A 19,059-nucleotide genomic window follows, 5' to 3' on the forward strand; every position below is an offset into this window, starting at 1 on the left:
ACAACGTGAACCTTTCACCACCATTGTTGTTGTTGTTAAATGTCCGCGCATGGTCCGTCCTTCTATTTACATGTCCGAACAGGCGGACATAACGCTACTGCCATAGGGCTCGTGCGCGTGCACATGCGCACGCTCGTGCTCGTACATGTGCAAACGGCTCCGCTAAAGCCCACCTCTTTCAAGCGGGCCGTGGCGGCCCAGCTGGCCCCAGTTGAGCGCGGAGCGGGTGCGCTCACACTACTTAAAGGTACTAGACTTTAGCTGAAAAACCGGTTTTGGCCGCGGCCAAAAGGATAGTGTGATCACGCTCTAAGAGCCACTGTTGAGTATCTTCACCGTGGACAGGTGTTTGTGCCGGAGCCAGGCCTCCGCTAACAGGTGTGGACCACGTTTCTGCCCTAACGGTCCGTAAAATATGACTGTTTGGGGCTCAACATGTAGTCCTACCACGTTACAGCAGGAATAAAAGGCACCGTGAACATCTAATCTGTCTCTGTCATGCTGATTATCTGCAACAGGAAACTTTTGGTGATTCATGATTAAGAATAAAGGTCAAATGTTTACACCAGCTACATTAAGTGTCAAAATTGCACACGTATTTCAATTAAATTTGGATTTCTGGCAGTTACTTTGGCACATTTGCATGCGTATCCACCATTTCCAAATTTTCAGGAGAAGAAAAACACTGAATTCATCACGCCGACAGTGTGTTTGTGTGTGCGACTTGTCTGTGTTTTCCACCTACCTTCCATTATGCTGATAAAAATCTTCCTCAAACTCTCGGATGGTCTTCCTCAGCTTCTTCTTCTCGGCTCTGGCTTTCCACAGCTGTTCCAGCAGCTCTGGCCTGGAGGACGACGAGATACATAACAACGTAGTTACACATGCTGTCCTAACACGAAAACCACAGTCAAAAGTTTTAACCCCAATGAGAATAAACTCTTTGGTCTCGCAGACCTGAGGTGCTTTTAAATCACAGTTGTTCTTTCAACTCTACCAATACCTAGACTACATTTTTCTTTTTAAACAACAATCGATCATTTGGATCTTGACCCGTAAATAAAACTTGAGTCAAGAGAGAAAAGGAGGGCAGGAAGTGAAGCATGATGGCGTGAGGGATCAGCTGTCAGTATAATGTCCAGACACGGATGTAGAAACCTGAGCTGATGAAGAAGATTAGAGGTGTGAGTGTGTGTGTGTGTGTGTGTGTGTGTGTGTGTGTGTGTGTGTGTGTGTGTGTGTGTGCGTGTGTGTGCCATGAGCTCAGCAAAACGTTGAGATTACAGACTCAGCTGGTGTCTGCACAGCAAAGATCAGAGTTTTTATTGAGGGTTGATAATTAATGAATTAATATAGCTTAAAAAATCCCCTGCGCTTGAAAACACGGAGCCTTATATTTGATTTGGTTTAATGTTTTTACTGTGTGCATTATGTTTGCTATGCTGGCTGTCAATCACCTGACAACTACAGGAATAGTTTAGATACGATCTGGAAACTTACGTACGGCACACTACTACGATGTTTATTGAAAGATTTATGGCATACTATACTAGGACTTTTTATAGATATGCTGCCATAACTATGAAATCAATTAAACATGAGTTATGCAGTTTTGGGCCTGGAAGTATGGAGGATAAGATTTATTTCATATAAAGAATTGTGGAATTTTCCTTGAACTGTGATGTAAACAAAGTATCTGGTATATGTGACAGAAAGTTTTAAAGAGTTTAAAGTTTAAACATTTTGTGTCCTAAAATAGTTTCTATTAATGTTACTAACTTGTTTTATTACCAGCATTATCTTATTTGACCATTTTAGAATGATATTGTAGTGTATTAACGCACTAAGCTTCATCTTGTTATGAGACTCAGAAATTAATACATTTAAATGACAATGCATCTAACATTGCACTTTTTATTTTTTTTAATTATATTTTAAACTTTGTATTGTTTTTATCGTCCTACCTGTGTCTGTTTTTAAACCTTTTATTTCTTTGTCTGTTTTTAAATCGTCAGTATGTAAGGCACTCTGTGTATGAAAGGAGCTGTTTTAATAAAGTGTATTATAATATTAACATTAACTCTGTGTGTGTGTGTGTGTGTGTGTGTGTGTGTGTGTGTGTGTGTGTGTGTGTTTGCGTGTTCTTACATGGACGAGGCGTTGGAGCTGGACAGCCGCAGGTCCAACGCCAGCTTCCCCGACCCCTCCTCCATCTTGCCTCTCATTGGACAATCGCTCTGCCTGTCGGGTTGGTTCTGGCTCCTCATTGATCTTTCGGATGAGGTCACAAGGTCGACGGCCATGATGACCTCAGAGCTCTGCATCTCCCCGCCGCTACTCTCTCCTTCCTCCTCCTCCTCCTCCTCCTCCTCCTCCTCTTCTTCCTCCTCCTCCCTCTCCTCCTCTCTCTCATCTTCTGCTCCTCCTCCATCTATTTCTTTCCGCTCTTCTTCCTCCTCCTCTTTGATCTCCTCCCAGAAATGAGCGGTTTCACCCTCAATGATTGGCTGAAGGGTCTGACTTCGTCTCTTACTGGAGGGGGACACCTGTGGGGGAGAAGTTGAGGTTAACGCAGAAGAAATATGCGTCCCCTGGTTCAATATGCAGAAAAGCAACAATGAATTACTCAGTGTTGGAGGTAAACATATATTGTTTTGAGTGTTGTACATATTCTTTTGCAATGTAGAGAACAAGTACACCAAGCTAAAACTCATGCAGATTTATTACAGGACTGTTATTGTATTGGACTGAAAAAAAAAACTACTAATAAAATAACAAGATATAAAAATGACTGATGTGTACGCTATTTTGTAATAACACATCTACTAACTTTGTATAACAAAGTGTAACAGATGTGTTTGTGTACATACTGTAATGGGTGTGATGCTGACTCTGGTGAGCATCTGTTTGACCAATCTGTAGCGATCGTAGAGAGGCTTCACCACCAGACGCTCCTCTCTGGTCACCTGAGAGAAAGAAGGAAGGAACAAAAAGGTTAAAACAAGAGAAAAGGGTTGTTTTAACGCAGCTGCACAGGATTTAGGATGTTTGGTAACTTACTGGTCGACCATGCAAGCCCTCATAATGCAGCAGGTTCTTCTGAAGGACCGTCTTCTCACAGGACAACTGCTCCTTGGTCATCTTCTACAGAGACAGACACAGTTAATCATATGATTATAATACGACATTTTAACACAGTCTGCCCAAACTGTTCCAGTGTTTATGCTGCAACCTTGTGCAAGTGGCATGTCCTAATGTAATGTTACACAGCTGTGTTCTGCCACGGCCCGTGTGTCTGCGTCAATGAGCTGAGAACTGACAACGTGACCTGTTATGTAATGCAGTCGAGTGAAAGTGCTAACAGTCATTTTCAATCTAATGTTTTGTGCCAAAAGACATCAAAGTTTGATACTGTATGATAATCGAATGCAGCATTTTGTTATGAGAAATTTGTTAAATACTTCCCCAAAAATATAACATTGCTAATGTTTTATCTTCTCGTTGAAGTAATGAATAGTTACTAAATGCCAGACAAAATTCAAACATTATTCTTACCAAAAATATCTATATGTCGATCTTTCTATTCTCTTAAACACCTGTACTGTTCACGGTTGCAGGGCAAAGATACATTGGCATACTTCCAATGTATTCAATTAACAAGAGTGTTTAAAAACACCTGAGTTTGAATACAGAAATATCTGCTGCTCACCTTGATGTCATCAGGCCAGCCGTCCTCCTGCCTCTTCCCTTTGACCCTGCACTGGATCAGATCCAGTGTTTCCTCCCTGGTGGGACGCTGACCCTTCACCTCCCCTGCTGCATCGAAAGGGCTTTGGTCCAGTGTTGAGCCGAAGCTCTTGGGTAAGGTGTTGCTCCGAGGACGAGTCTGGGGGCCGAGCTCGCTCTCTGCGCGGTGTTTAGCATCTGGGGAAGGACGAATACAAGTGATGAGAACAGAGAGATTGAAAAGGGGGAGAAGATAGAGAGGGTGAAGTACAGAAGGAGGAACCAGGACAAGAACAGTGGTGTCAGAAAGAGAGAACAGGGAGGAAGTCTTTAGATGGCACAAAACATTTTTCACTGGACGATCAGACATGCAGAAGTCTGACAAACGGCTGCGGTGGTTAAAGTCAGGCAGTCAGAGTATGAGGAGAAAGACACACATGCTCAGACAACACACACCAACACCACACCCAGTCAAAATCCAAATACAGCAAGCAAAAAACATTTCCTGAACACGGTGTTTGAATATACAAAACTTTTAAATTAAGACATTCAAAGTCCCCCCCGAGTCAGTCTGACGGTTACAGACCGAGACTTACTGCTGCCTGTTGAATATTATCTTTCGTTAAAGCGAAATTAAACTCTGGAATGATCATATACAAGTGTTTCAACTTCAAAATAGATTTTTAAAATCTCAGTCAGCAAATAGTCAATACCTAAAGATTGATTTATTAACATTTAAAGAAGACAACCTGCCACTCTCTTCCTCACATTACTTCACACTTTTGAGAGATACCTCAAGTTAAATGTCTCGTCCCAACATGCGGTTTCAACAGGAAATACACCAAAACATAGAAGAAAATGCTCTCACAATGCCGCCTCATTGTGACTGTCAGTAGTGTATGTAATGTCTACTTACTGAGGGGTTGGTACTTACTGAGGTGATACGGTCTAGAGCTCAGGCCTGAGTAGGGGTGGAGCGGGGGGGTGAGTGTGTGATGGGGAGGTGAGCAGATAGAGGAGGAGGAGGAGGAAGGGGAGGAGGGAGCATGGTGGCGTCTGTATGAATGGAGCAAAGCCTGGTGCCTCAGCGTGCTTCTGGGTAAAAGGTGGTGCTGGCGTCCTGGTTGGCCGATGAGTCAATCAATCAATCAATCGGTCGGTTGGGCGATAGGTGGAGGAGGGAGGAAAGTGGAGAGCGGGTGCTCGCGTTATTGTTGTTTTCAAATTGGATTTGAAACAGAGAGAAATGTTCTCCGACAAGGAGAGCCGTCACCTCACACTGAGAGGGTGGACGAGTGTCATGGGGTTTGTTCAGTTTGGTGAAACGATGCACAAGAGACGCGTCAAAGTGTAGAAAACTATTTCCATACATCAGATATTTTACTTTCTGTGCTTCAAGGAAAACCAGTTTATCAAAGGACATAAACTAATTCTGATCAAAAAGTAGATTTCTTTTTTCTTTTTAAATCAAGATTCTTTGATATTTACAAATAATCTGCATCGGTTTACGTACAGCTTAAAGTCTTATCCACTGTTTCACCTTAACCTACAGGTAATGAATGTGGGTTCACAAGGACGCACCAGCACACTGGAGGGTGGGAGCTACGCATGTGAGAGCCACGTCAACCCCTGGCATGTGCATGACTGCGTGTGTGTGTGTATGTATGTATGTGCGTTAGACAAGCATACATGCAATGCTGTTACAAAGGGCTAGGAGTGGGGAGGGTCAAGCTGTCCAGCATGGAACAGGATGGCACACAGACACTCTAACCCCGAAACACACACACACACACACACACACACACTCACACACACATATGCAGGAAACAGAGCGAGCTGTTCTACCTTTAATCTGCCTGCGGATCTTTGTGAGGTCGGTCATCCATTTGAGGACTTTGGGGTGAGCTGCCTTGTCTCCATGTGAGGGCTGCAGAGAGGAGAGAGAAAGAGTTGGTGTTACACTGAAAAGGTTATGGCAATACTGCAGAATTTACACCACCAAATTAAGATTCTGATGGTTGTACAGACAGTCTTAAGTATGGATCTTGTACTTTATTTATTCATGTGACGCAGATGACGCTTTTATATGAACAGAGGAGTCAGAGCGAGTTAAAGGAGGAGCAGTAGGTCTGAAATATTATGACTAGAGTTGATTGACAATGTGCAGGTTTTGATTCTGGTAAAAAAAAAAACAGCCGAGTCATATCACTGCTCAGCAATACTAACCAAGTCACTAATCAGTCAAACCTATTTTAGGGTCACTTTATATTTCTATTTTACCTTGTAGTTCCTCTCCTTTTCAAATTGCTCTTCAAACTGCTTAATTTTCTTCTTCAGGTGCTGAAGCTTCTTGGTGAGTTGGTGCATCACTGAATCCCCACCTCTCATCGCCTCTTTGGAGCCAAATGATGCTCGCCGCGGCCTGGAGTGACATGTAGAACATACTGAAATGAATGAGCTGCGGAAAAATCTGACATATTTCTGCTCTGACTTGGAGTAAAATGAGCGTGAGTGACTTTAATCCCACAAACAGAATGTAGTAGCAGTGAGTCAGCTGCAGCTGGATGTCTGCACCTCATCGTACCTCTGTGCTTTGGTGGGTGAGGTGGTGTCCAAGTCCTGCTGGAGAAATCGCTGGGCACCGTGCGCTCCGAAATCGAGAAAGCGCCGTGCCAGGAGGTGAGGGTGGGAGCGGGAAGAGGAGGGGGAGGCGTCCTGCCCTCCCTCCTCCTCCTCCTCCTCCTCGCCATCCTCCTCCAGGGGGAGCAGTGGGAGAGGAAGCATGCGGCCGGCCAGTGGGGAGAGCTGTGCCTCTCCACTCTCACTGTCTTCCTGCCAGGATTTGAAAGCGGGGACGGGGTCTGGAGGGAAGAGGACAGAAACAAAGAGAGGAGAGAGTCAGAGGAAGTCATGGGAGGTCAAGAAAGGACGGAGAGAAAAAAACAAATATAATAATTAATGCATGATAACAAGAGTATTTACACATATCAATAAGATGCACGCGGAAGCTGCCTGGGAGGGGACTGTTGAGCGGAATTATTCAACAAGAAATTAATTTTCTTCTTCGATACCCTGCTGAGTCAGTCTTTGCCTCATTAATGGTGTCTTGACTGTCAGCGCTATGCTAATGAGCTGAGTCAAGAGGGAAAAAAGGGGAAGGAGGGACTGACGATCACGAGACCAGGGTGAGAAACAGAGAAGCAGATTCAGGGGTAAAAGCATTTTCAGAGAAGAAAGGTGTCCTGGTCAAGCTGCCCAGTGAGCAAAGATGAAGTCCACCAGCCGTGTTAGAAGAGTGTTTCACATGCAGGAGTATTTTTTTAAATCAGAATCACACAAGCCAACTTTAAACTTTCACAATATATTGATTAAGTTTCCGGTACTGTGTCCAAACCAGCAAGCAGCAGGAAAGGATGAAATGGAGGAGAAGGAAGCTGGTGGTTGGGTGGGTAGATATGTAACTACTTACCGTGGCCTTCTTTTTGCAGATGCATACATGAGAAGTCTATGGGAGGGAGGTGGAGATGGGAGGGGTGTGACGCTGTTTGGATGGAAGGAGGAAAAGAGGGAGGTAGGAGAGAAGAAGAAGAAATAGAAGAAGAAGACGGAGGAGGAGGGACAGGAAGAGACGAGAGAGGTCAATCATTCAAAACAACTTCACGCTCCAACATTCATTCAGTCAGTGGAGTCATACCAGATATTTACCTAATATTTAAAAGAATTAGGGACGAAAACTGGTGAATGAGATTAAATATACTGAGGACTTTTAAGTTTGAGCGCTTTATATAACTGACTTTTAATCTAAAATCAAACAGATAGATAAGGGAGAATAACTGTATTTTGCTCAATAAGAGAAATAATCATTTTGGAACGATGTTGGATATAAATCTCTCTCTTCTAACAGGTTTTTCCTTTTATTCAGAATGTTTTGTACCTAAATAAGTAAATCACATAAAAACAGAGAACCATGGGAAGGGTCTGTTTTACTGTGCCACTATTCCTCCTCTAATACAATGACTCCTACCTTCCCACTGGTTGTCGGGGAAGAGTTGGAGGTGGGGGTTGTGGTCAGAGTGTGGTTGGCATGGCGACAGGTGGTTTCTGTTGGTCTTGCTGGTGTTGGCGTTCTGATCACATCGACATGAACCAGAATCCTGGAGGAAGAGAAAGGGAAAAGTAAATCAGGGTAGGAGGGAATGAAGAAAAAAAAGAAATAAATAATTGAAAATAAAGGGAGCGTGAAAGACGATTTACTTAAAAGCGAGCAAAGGAAGGAAAGAGATATAGGGAGACAGTTACTGTAACAAAAACCGGAAGTAATATTTTGACAAATGACTCTCCTGTGCTTGTAATTGAATTTAAATTTAAAAGGCTTTTTGAAAGAAAATCAATGCAGAAACCATTTTAGTGGCAGAAGAGACACATACATTTCCACTTATTGCTACTTACACAGCTTATGGTGTCTGTCTGAGTCTGCTCCATGTTGTCATAGGGTTGATTGTCCTGCCTGAAAACATTAAAAAAAATAACTGAGGTGAGTAAGGTGAAAGAAAACACTCCCATAAAATCCCACATTGTATTTTTAGAGGTCATACCTTTTAGATATTTTTGCTCAAATATCTAGTACTGATTTGTTAGTTGTTGCTGTATAAATAAATCTAGAGCCTGAACAGTCTTCATGTGCAAACATCAAACAAAGTCACCTCAAAGACCTGGGAACTCTTTGGTTTTGAGAAAAATCAAAACCATTTTTGGACCAACCCTCCCCAGAACGATTTAATGATGATAACTTGGAGATCCCAGAGTACTTTAGTCTTAATCCTCCGACCTTATTTGGAGTCTTCCTGAGACATTGTTGGTGTCTGGCAGATCTGAACAACAGCTGAGGAAGAGTCACAACTACAACTACACACAACTAAAAGCCTTTCCACATCATGGATGATTAATGTGTGAGAACCTCATAAAGCTGCTGCTTCAACTGTTGGAAAATCCTGCATTTGTTACAATTGAAATCTAAACCAAAAACTAAAAGCCGTGTTTATTGATCGTTTAAAGCAGAGAGAAGCATTTAAGCACCTGGCCCAACCATTTTTTATAATTTTATGCTGCGTTCCATATGACCACAGCACATTAACACAAGCTGGAGGCATCATACAATATGATGTGTGATGTGTACAACTACACGAGCATGCAGTGTGTGTGTGTGAGAGAGAGAGAGAGAGAGAGAGAGAGAGAGAGAGAGAGAGAGAGAGAGAGATAATAACGGTCTGTTTCAGCGTAAAAATCAGCTTCAGCTGAGACTGCATGTCAAAATGATTTGTAAATGGGTGGTGTCAAGTGATCAGTGCATGCGTTAAAGAAGAATTCACAAGGCACTAGGCTACACGAAGCACACGCGTCTATCAACCTTGTACAAATTAAAAATAAAATATTGAAATTCTGGTCTTTATACTTTGATTTCACTCTGACAACTAACTAAAATTTGATTTGAAAAAAAAAAAGTGTGCAAAACGCTCAGGGGGGGCAGAGTGAGGGCAAGGCTAGGGGGTCTGCCCAGCTCAGATAAAAGGAGTTAACTTTCTAAAATTTGATGACACAGAGACAACCCAAACTGGTCGAGTCTACCTCAGCATTGGACTTCCAAGACTAGGGCTGATTTAAAACAGTAGGAGGCATGTTGAGCCATTTTCAACCCACGAATATTAACACCAGTATTGTCTGTTTCCTCACAGTGCAGTCGTATCATTCAGTTCACAGCTCAAAAATCTATGAAATAAAGACTTGGAAGCAAAGTGCTCACCTGGCAGTGTTGATGTTGTTTTCAGCATCTATGACAGCCTCTGCATCCAGGTCCATTCCCAAGCTCTCCTCCAGGGTGGCACCAGAGTCCAATGAATTCTGGGACAACAACACCAAGACTTTATAGCCCTTTTCACACAGAGATTCTGCAACAGCGCCGCAATGAAGGAAGCAAAAAAGCATTGAGTGTGTGCAAGCCGACCCGACGCATAAAATGCCAACTTTATGTGTTATAGTAGCACAACTGTCAGTAGAGAGAAGGACAGAGACGGACTGCAGTGTTGTGGCACCCACACGTGTGTTTGAGAGACGGAAAGAGAGAAAAGAGAAGAAGAGACGGCGGGCTATTGCATGCCATGTTTCCGTAAGTTATCAATAACTTAGGCTACTCTGAATGCTGCTTCATTATTTTTTGACCCTCCTGTGAGTCGAATTATACATCATTACCACCCAAGCAGATGTCAGCTCAATGCTGTTGCGGCTCTGTGACTACCCCCATTGTCAGCTCCGTACCATTCAACCAGATGCTAATAAAGGTACAACAGCCCCGCAACGAACAGGCTGTGTGGAAGGGGCTTACGATTACGGTAATTTGATTGATTTAATGAATGGAAATCTAATAATTAGCAAAAGTAGTAAAGCAGAGAGACATGAATGGGTAAGAATGGAAACAAAAAGGAATCTCACATAAGCAGGTGCATCTCTGCTCCTAAAAAACTACCCGCATCATCATGTTCACGTCCTTTGAGTATTAGGGAACACAGGGTTGTTGTGCTTTGTCTTAAATGGTAGAAATCTCTCCACAAATACATATTTAAATGAGGCCCCTGCACATTACCATACATTAAGACTACATCTATACATGACGAGGAAACAAGGTTTAAAAAAATAAAATATATATATATGCCATAATACCACATTATACACATAACATAACTAATACTGTCGTGTTATTGATGACTTAAGGCTCTAACTTCCACGCTGGAGTGTTTGTGCTTTCCAGAAAAGAGGAGTTGTGATGGCACTTGATTCTGTGGATGATGACTGAAAGTCCTCTTGGACATAAAGCATATGTCACACCGGTATTAGAACAGTTACATTAAGAGAGTAAATGGTGTGTATGTTTTATAGTTTGGCACATATGGGTTATCATTCTTCGGTTCGTGGCTGATCCATTTAAAGACTCAGATTATTGTTTAAAGGGGCGGCAGGTTTCTCATCAGCCCCATGACACATCTCACTCTGTCAGCCATGTTGTCTGCTCCTCAAATCTCTCCTTCCGTCTGGACGCTAAAATGATTCTTGGCACAAGAGCCACTGAGGCTAAAGGGGAGTTGAGTTGATTTCACAAATGTATATGACTCTTGCTGAATAGATATATGGTATATGGATATATGAAGTGCAAAATACCTCTCCCTCGTGGCAAATATTAGACATGAAGAGAAACACTGGGATGGATTACAGATGTACAGGTGGCACAATTAAAGGTCCCAAATTATGCTCATTTTCAGGTTCCTACTTGTATTTCAGGTTTCTACCAGAACATGTTTACATGTTTATTGTTCATCAACACATCATTTTTTTTCATACTGTCTGTCCAAATATTCACCCTCTGTCTGAAACGCTCTATTTTAGTGCCTCTCTCTTGAAGGCACCTTCCCGAAAAAGCCCAGTCTGCTCGGATTGGTCAGTGTTGCCTCCCCCAGTGTTTTGACATGTGACATTTTTCATCACTTTCACACTGAGCAGCACTTTTTTTCAAGTATGTTTCGGCCTCATGTCATTCTCTCGTGACTATAAGTCAGTATGAACAAAACACTGCCTCTGTGTCTCAGCGTATTCATTAATCTGTGTGAACATTTTTAAAACCGATCTGTTGTCGTCACTGCTTGCTACCCTGACAGAATTCCAGCTATGTAGCAATCAGAGCCGAACAAAGATGGACTGTGCTGATAATATCAAACATTCAGCCTTGGAATGAACTGACTGAGGCAGGAAGGAGGTTAAATATGAGAAATATGCTTCCAACCCACACAGCAACTGGTGGGGGTCTGTATATTCTTGAGGGAAAGCTCTATTGTGTGAAATAAGGATGACTCTGTGCTGTTTCTCAGATTTGTGTGTGTGTTTGATGTCTATTAGGGTGCAACCTAAAACATTGACGTGTGTGTGAGTGTGTTTCTTTGTCTCAAACTGACCTGCATGTCTTTCCGGCTTTGTTGTATGTGCTGCTTGGCTTCAGTGAGTGGGGTCTCCCCTTCTGTGTCGCAGGGACTGTCCTCAGGGTCAGTTTGTTGCTCCTCGTCGCCATGGCAACCCTGGTCTGCAGGCTCACTGGGACTCACCCTGGCAAACAAAAGAATCTTACTAAAATAATAACTTAATACTGCCACTCTGCCTTTATGGTGTGAGTGCATGCGGACATAACTATGCCTATTTCAGTATGCAGTGTAAAACTCCCAGGCATGTTGTTTTGTCTTAGAGGTGACTGAACAGCTGCTCCCATCAACATTGCTAATTAACATCACAGCTGTCAGCTACTGGTAACCTGAACCATCTGGCTGGCTTTGTGCCTTTGTACATAATGTTCACTATGACAAATATGGTTCTTTAAAGTCATCTGATGTCACTTCCAACTTCTGATGAATCTGTGTAACGTATGTTTCTACGAGCAGGTGCATGAAGGAGAGAAGCAGTACATCGGTTGTTTTGCTGCACAGAAGTTTAGTGTGTATATATTCTTATACTTGATCCAATTGTAATTGGTTTTCATGTTTGTGTATGTGCTGTATGTGTATGAATGTAAATGTGTGTGTGTTTGTGTGTGAGTGTGTGTGTGTCTCACCCCTGGCTGTCATAGTTGCTAAGATCTTGATCGATGGAGGTTTTTAGTTCAAAGAAATGGTGCTCAACTGCAGCCCTGATGGTTCGCTGGATTATCCTGTGAAAACACACACAAAAAAAACATTTTGTTTTACTGTGCGTGATGATGCATTAAAGGGATGTGTCATGGCAGTGTGGGCAGACAAATGGCGTTTGGCTTCCCTCTGTGGCGGAAACCCCTCGTGGAGCATAGCAGCGGAGGTGATCCGCCACAAAGTGCAATTCCACTGGATACATGCTTTGCACCATCCAGCGGAAAAATATCTCTAAGTTTGACTAAAAAAGAGCATTTTACTACATTCTATGGTGTGTCCTAGCTTCAAACAAACAGACAGGTTAAAAGGATTTTGTGACACCTTAAATTCAGTATTTAGTTTAATAGGGGGACCCCAGTGGACATCGACAGCTAAAAGTGAGTTTTCTTTGAGGCAGCCCCACTTTTGGTAACTTAGGCAATTGCAGTCTGTGTTTAAAAGCATGTCAAATACTGAGTAATGATGAAGCCTGTTTCCTCAACTGGAATGAGTTTAGTTCAACTACAGTATTATGAGGAGTGAGGATAAACTAACAGCTCAGTTTACCTTGGATTGTGTCTACACAGGACCAAAGCCAAAGGTTTAAGGTGCCTGGGTTAACTGAACTACTCTGGACCTGTGACCATGTTTTCCCGTTTTTTTGAGCAGTAATGGGACTGCATGGCTGAAAAAATTCCACCACAGCCAACACAAATATCCACATAAATGAGCAGTCCCAAATTCAACTCTGGTTTTGGACTCAATATGGGTGCCTGCATGTATCAGGATGGTTGATTCACATAAGGGTAGTTTTCAAACAATCAAGCTTTAATGCTTCAATAACAGTTATGACCATAATGAGAGCACCAACTCTTCAACCTGTGGAGCATCTGATATAGATTAATAATACAATTCAGTTAATGTTGCAAAGCCATTTGCTTCTACTAAATAGAGAAATTAGTGCCATTAATAAATTCTACATAGATAACAAATAACACCTTTGTAATAATACATGTTATAAAATCTGACACAAATCCAATGGGGTTCAATGATGTGAAATGCCCTCCATCATGGTCAATTACTGAATTTTGTCTACGTCTGATTAATTGATTTGCTCTTTTCTCCAGTTATACTGAATCCAATAGGCTTAGTGAATTATCACTCATTTAATTTAGACCTTTGTTTACAGATTTGTCAAGAACTAATAATGATGAGCAGGTTTAAACCTTCATCTCTGGAACAACATATAAGCCTTCTCACATAATCCTACCTGTCATCCGCCTCTTTTAATTAATAGAAAGACCTCTACTAACCAATTAACGACTGGAGCTTTAAATTACAAACTAATGTATGTATCGTCTTGTGCGGTATGTACTGTAAAAGACATTTCCTGAAAGTGAATAATGAAACACCTTTTGAGAGCCCAACAATCACTGAAATTGTTTCTTTTCTGGGCTATTCAACAAGTCTTTATTAGGTCAAAAACCTGGTTGAGTTCTGAAAGGATTAATAATACTTAAACTAGAAGACAGGGAGGAACAGAGGACATTACGGCCTATAAAAGGTAACAACAGCAGTCACACTCTGACCTTTTCCACACCGACATGTGGCGGTTAATCCACAGGCTCTACTGAGACTTTATTTAATTTGTTCGACCACGTTTGCGTGTGTGTGTGATCATAAAGTATCCTTCCCTCATTTATTCTGGCCTCTTGCAGGCTGTTAGCTTTGTTTGTTTTTGCTGTCTCATCCAGCTGAGACAGCAAAAACAGGTTAAAGACCTTGTAAGAAAAAAGACATTCCCAGTTCTATTCACACTTCTCCACACCACGTTTTTATCTATGTTCCTAACTCGTTTTTTTTATTCTTAACATACACTTTATATTAGGGATTAACAGATTAATCGATTTGTTGTCCACTGTTAAACTAATCAGCAACTATTTTGACTCTCAATTCATCAGTATGAGTAATTTCTTTAAAGAAAAAAAAAGTCAAAATTCTCTGAAACCAGGTAGTAAACTGAAGTAAACTAAATATATTGTTTAGTTGCGGAGAAACAACAAAGCATTTGAGGACATTATCTTGAGCTCTGGGTTACATTAATTGACATTTGTCACCCTATAGACCAAACAATTAATTAATCAAGAAAAATAAAATCGATAATGACAGTTATCATTAGTTGCAACCCTACTGTATATACTATTTAACATCTCCACTCTTGTATTAAATTTGCTAGATCACACTGGGCGTGTTCGGTGTATAAAACCTCTCAACATCAACAAAGGTACAAGATTTTAAATTGATGAATTAAGGCTGGAACCTAACTGTGTTTGGGCTTCAAATGCACAGCCACATAAAAGTGTTGGGCTGAGGTCAAATAAAGTAAGACATAAAACGATCAGCCCACAAACTGTGCCTCATTTCACTGGACTACGAGCCCGCCTTTGACGGCAACAGCAACTCAACCTTTAACCGTAGTTCTACTAATAATAATCATCCATCACACAAATGCAGTTACTTCCACATACAAACACCAGCAGTAAAAGATGATGCTCTTGCAGCCTCTCTCGCAGTCAAGAGAAGCACTGTGTGTTTTCGCTGATTATATTATTATTATATAAATCCTTCCATGACTCCCAACAGAGGAGAAGCCTTTTGAACCCATCCTGTTAGCCAGAGTAAAGTGGAGACATTAATCAAACTCGGAGACACAAGACGGTCTATGCAACCAAGACCCTTGCAGTCGTCTAATGGATTTTTGGAAATGTGCTAAGATTTAATGTACTCGCATGACAGCTAGAAGATAGTCTCTTCTGGAGAATGAAATTCAAGTGACACGTTTTACCCTGCTAGCTAGGAAGATAAGTAGATAAGTATTCTCCATTATTGGAAGCTTTATTTCTGAAACATTGTGGTAGGATTCATTTGCTTGTTGTTTTTTTATTGATGAATTGAATTGTGTTATTACGTGTTATTCCTGAGCCCTAAGACATCTCGTCTCATAAAATGTATAGCACCATAGAAAATGATTTTATTCTATTTTCAAGTCATGCAGTGAAGAGGCAGAGGCCTGACAGTCATGTGATTGCTGAGTTCATGTCCTTGGGGCTCTAGAAGCACAGAGCTGTGCAAAATGCTTTAGTTTAGAAAAACACAAGGACGGCTTTCCTTTTTCCTCCTCATTACTTCCTCTTAACCTCTTACCTTTCTCCAAACTCTTCTCAGCTATGTCTACACTTCTTCTTTCTCAACTTCTGTTATTTTATCTGCCCCTTGAGAAGAGGGCCCTTCTCTTACTGTTTTTTTCTATCATCCTCTTCATAAAATGTAACTGTTTGCTTTAAGATGAACATAAAATGACTGTTCTGATTACAGTGTCTTACTGGGGCTGGAGTTTTAGGTGATGCCTGTAGTAGTACAGTTTTTGTACATACAGAAGTGCCTATGTACATTATCATTAGTGAATAAATTACTGGTGAGAATGTGTTTGTGTGTGTTTGTGTGTGTGTGTACTTACTCAGCAGAGTCAGCAGGCAGGATGGATATCGGGGAGAGGTGGGAGCTGTAAAGAGAGACAAAGAGAGAGACAGGACACCATGGTTAGAACATCCCGTACTCCTCAACTCTCTCCCCATACTGACATGAAATGACCTTGGGAGGTTGTCGGGCAGCAAGAGTCAAAACAGGAATGACGAGAACCATGCACACAGCTGTGCATAATGTATGTATGTATGTATGTGTGTATGTGTGTATGTGTGTGTGTGTGTGTGTGTGTGTGTGTGTGTGTGTGTGTGTGTGTGTGTGTGTGTGTGTGTGTGCGTTGTCTGTGTATTAGAATAAGAGCCAGAGACAAAGTGCCAAGAGTTCAGAAGGGAAAAAGAATGAAATTAAGTCAAGTCAGCATAATGAGTTCATGTTCTCACTGCAGTTGTCTTCTAATCTAAGATCCCCTGTGCCAAAGTTTCAGTCACTGGCGCCACTCTGGGTGGGCAGATTGTTATTTAGGCTACAGAGCTCTCTAAACCCTGCTGATCAGATAGAAGGTTGTGTGTCAACTCATTTGTTCCTCAGTGTTCCTCCATAAGCAAGGAAGTGTGTGTGTGTGGCATGAAACAGGGAGGCAGCTCAGATGTGTTCGTTAACAACCCCCTCCACCACACATAAGGTCGTTCGCATTATGCCCAAGTGCATGTGTGTATCTCATATTGTGTGCGAGTCAAACTTATCTAATTAGAAAAACAGCAGCTGACGTTACACAACCTTTTTGTGTGGCTATATGTTGTCTGTGACACACACACGCACACACTTTTTCTTTCTATTTACATACCATTTTATTGATTTTTTTAATCGCCTACCTCTTTATCCCTTTCTCTCATTCCACCTCATCACGCTTTATACAAAAATATTTTTTGAAAATCATCTCTACCATTTTCTCAAGTGCACCTTTTTCCAGTGTTTCTTTCCTCTTTCATCTCCTCCACACTCGATTCTTACCGGCTTACCGGTCTTTAAACTCAACTCCCCTTCTTCTTAGTCAGCATTGAGAACTGCCCTTTTTAGAGGGACGCACCCTGCAGGCTCTCTACAGCAGTGACTGTTCCTTCGAAGCACTGATAACATCTGACAGCTCAGGCTCTCCTGCTGAGTTGTGCCCACAGGGCCGGCGCTGGGTGGCTGCATCACTAACAATAGATCCTTGGTAGGGTCCTCAAGGACGTTACATAATCTCAATGTGCCTTAGGTAGCAAAGATCGAATCTGATCCTACACCATTTTACCCCTGAAGACTTGAAGTAAAACCGTTGTTGCGGCCTTTAGGGTGTTTCTGCCCTCCTCGAGCTCCCTAAGCAGCAGAGATAACATTTCTATCAGCGTCAGTTGAGCCCTACGGGACCATTACATGATAGCCTTTATAGAGCCTTTCTTTCCCGCCAAGGACACCATGAATGGCAGAAAGGACAGATGTAGTGGAAAGTAGATTTTAAGAGGTTTTGATAATGCCTTGAGGTGAAAAGTTTCCTTTACCAGCTATCATAGTAACGAACATGCGTTAAACCACAAGGACAGAAAGGAACAGTTTATCTTCCAAAGCACTTTTGGTTTAGGCACATGACAGATTGTCCATTTCACACACTATCTTACACACCATTTATTAACTTTTAACAATACTTGTATCTACCATTGCCATTGACCCTTACTATCAACATCATTTCCTAAAAATATATAACATTTAAGTAATGAACAATCCACTGGTCATTGCTGTGACAAAACTATATACACAAGAAAATGTAGGGGCAATTGCAATGCATCTTTTGCTCTTTAAAGCATAACTTAACACCTACTGAAAATCTTGTTTTTGCTGACCTCCAGTGGTTCAACTCCTCACCTGGCAGCAGTAATGTAGAAGTGTACTCCAGGGTGTATTTGATAACGTCCAGAAACAAAGAAACGGTCTGCTAGTTTTCAAATCTAAATTCAGCGGTGACGACTGCTATTTTTCATCTGCCTATATCAGAGAGATGCAAATTATCATTGACTTTATTTGATTTAACATTAGATTTAAAGATTTCACTTGTAATTAGTTAACTTTTTTATTTCACCAACTCCTTTATCAATTAAATCCTGGTGGAGAGTAGAAAACTGAAACAACTCCACTCAGATCCCAACAGGCTAATCTGCAGTCTGATCACAGCAGGAAAAATCTCTCTGGTTTGGGGCTGACTGATACATTTTATTTCAATAGAAAGTAAACTTTCTGTCAACTTATTAAACCATATATTTCATGCTGTGTTGAGGTTTTCGGAAATGCATACAAATCAAATATAGACACTATAGTTAAACTTCAGAAAAAATCTATCGGAATAATAAAGAGCGTTAATATTTAACCAATTACTGCAGTACGGGTATTGTACAATATTGTGTATTTAAAAACACTGGACTGGAGTTTCAAAAAACCTTAAAATATAAAATAATTAAGGACGAAATTTTGAGTACCCCCCCCCCCCCCTTCATAATGAGGATATACTGGGTTATGAACCACATATATATTAAACCTTGGCCTTCGTCCTATTGCTTTTTTGGTTACTGATTGTGTGAATTACTATCTGACCTAAATGTATGCACTAAATACTACAGATCACATATATAGGCCAAGAGTATCAGTTTCACACCGTATTTATTGCAGAGCTGAAATGCTGTGCTGTGGTATCAGTGGTCTCGTCTCAGCTGACTGAGCGACTCAACAACCAAAACATCTCTGAATGACTGTGGTTTTGTTTGCTGCGTTAAATTAACAGCATTAAATGACAACAGTGGCACTTTGTGTCGTCAGTGCCGAGTGCAACCAGGAAAAGGGCTAATGATGGATCCTTACATTATTTATGACAATTATTCCGGTGGCACGATATAAAGGGTGTGTGTGTGTGAGGTTAGTCGTGATTCCACAGAGGTGCTGTTGTCAGCAAACCTGACTCTGCTCTGCTCTGGCTGTGAGGTGCTACAAACTGCTGCAGTCTATGCATCTACCCACACACATAAATTTACATCACACGTATGTCAGCATGCACAAGACGACAATTCACTTTGGCTAGCAACCTGCTTCCAACACACACACACACACTTCTACTTGCTGCCTCTGA

At 41.6% G+C, this 19,059-nt stretch overlaps 1 protein-coding gene across 4 annotated transcripts in view; it reads right to left on the reverse strand.

Moving 5' to 3' along the window:
• The window catches only part of fam13b (family with sequence similarity 13 member B), a 71,398-nt gene that overhangs the window by 5,561 nt on the left and 46,778 nt on the right, over window positions 1–19,059 (reverse strand). For 2 of the 4 annotated variants that reach the window (XM_083915180.1, XM_083915181.1), the window contains exons 8-23: window positions 15,940–15,984; window positions 12,371–12,466; window positions 11,724–11,871; window positions 9,527–9,624; window positions 8,176–8,233; window positions 7,751–7,880; window positions 7,196–7,267; window positions 6,311–6,587; window positions 6,007–6,148; window positions 5,572–5,653; window positions 4,661–4,846; window positions 3,710–3,924; window positions 3,061–3,144; window positions 2,871–2,966; window positions 2,149–2,546; window positions 746–847 (exon numbers count right to left, since the gene is read on the reverse strand). In XM_083915180.1, coding sequence (XP_083771306.1) covers window positions 746–847; window positions 2,149–2,546; window positions 2,871–2,966; window positions 3,061–3,144; window positions 3,710–3,924; window positions 4,661–4,846; window positions 5,572–5,653; window positions 6,007–6,148; window positions 6,311–6,587; window positions 7,196–7,267; window positions 7,751–7,880; window positions 8,176–8,233; window positions 9,527–9,624; window positions 11,724–11,871; window positions 12,371–12,466; window positions 15,940–15,984 — 2,229 coding nt within the window. The remainder of the gene's footprint in view (window positions 1–745; window positions 848–2,148; window positions 2,547–2,870; window positions 2,967–3,060; window positions 3,145–3,709; window positions 3,925–4,660; window positions 4,847–5,571; window positions 5,654–6,006; window positions 6,149–6,310; window positions 6,588–7,195; window positions 7,268–7,750; window positions 7,881–8,175; window positions 8,234–9,526; window positions 9,625–11,723; window positions 11,872–12,370; window positions 12,467–15,939; window positions 15,985–19,059) is intronic. The other 2 variants (XM_083915182.1, XM_083915183.1) reach the window with 2 other exon arrangements.

Source organism: Echiichthys vipera (genome assembly GCF_963691815.1).
Source record: "Echiichthys vipera genome assembly, chromosome: 6".
Classification (NCBI taxonomy): Eukaryota; Metazoa; Chordata; class Actinopteri; order Perciformes; family Trachinidae; genus Echiichthys; species Echiichthys vipera.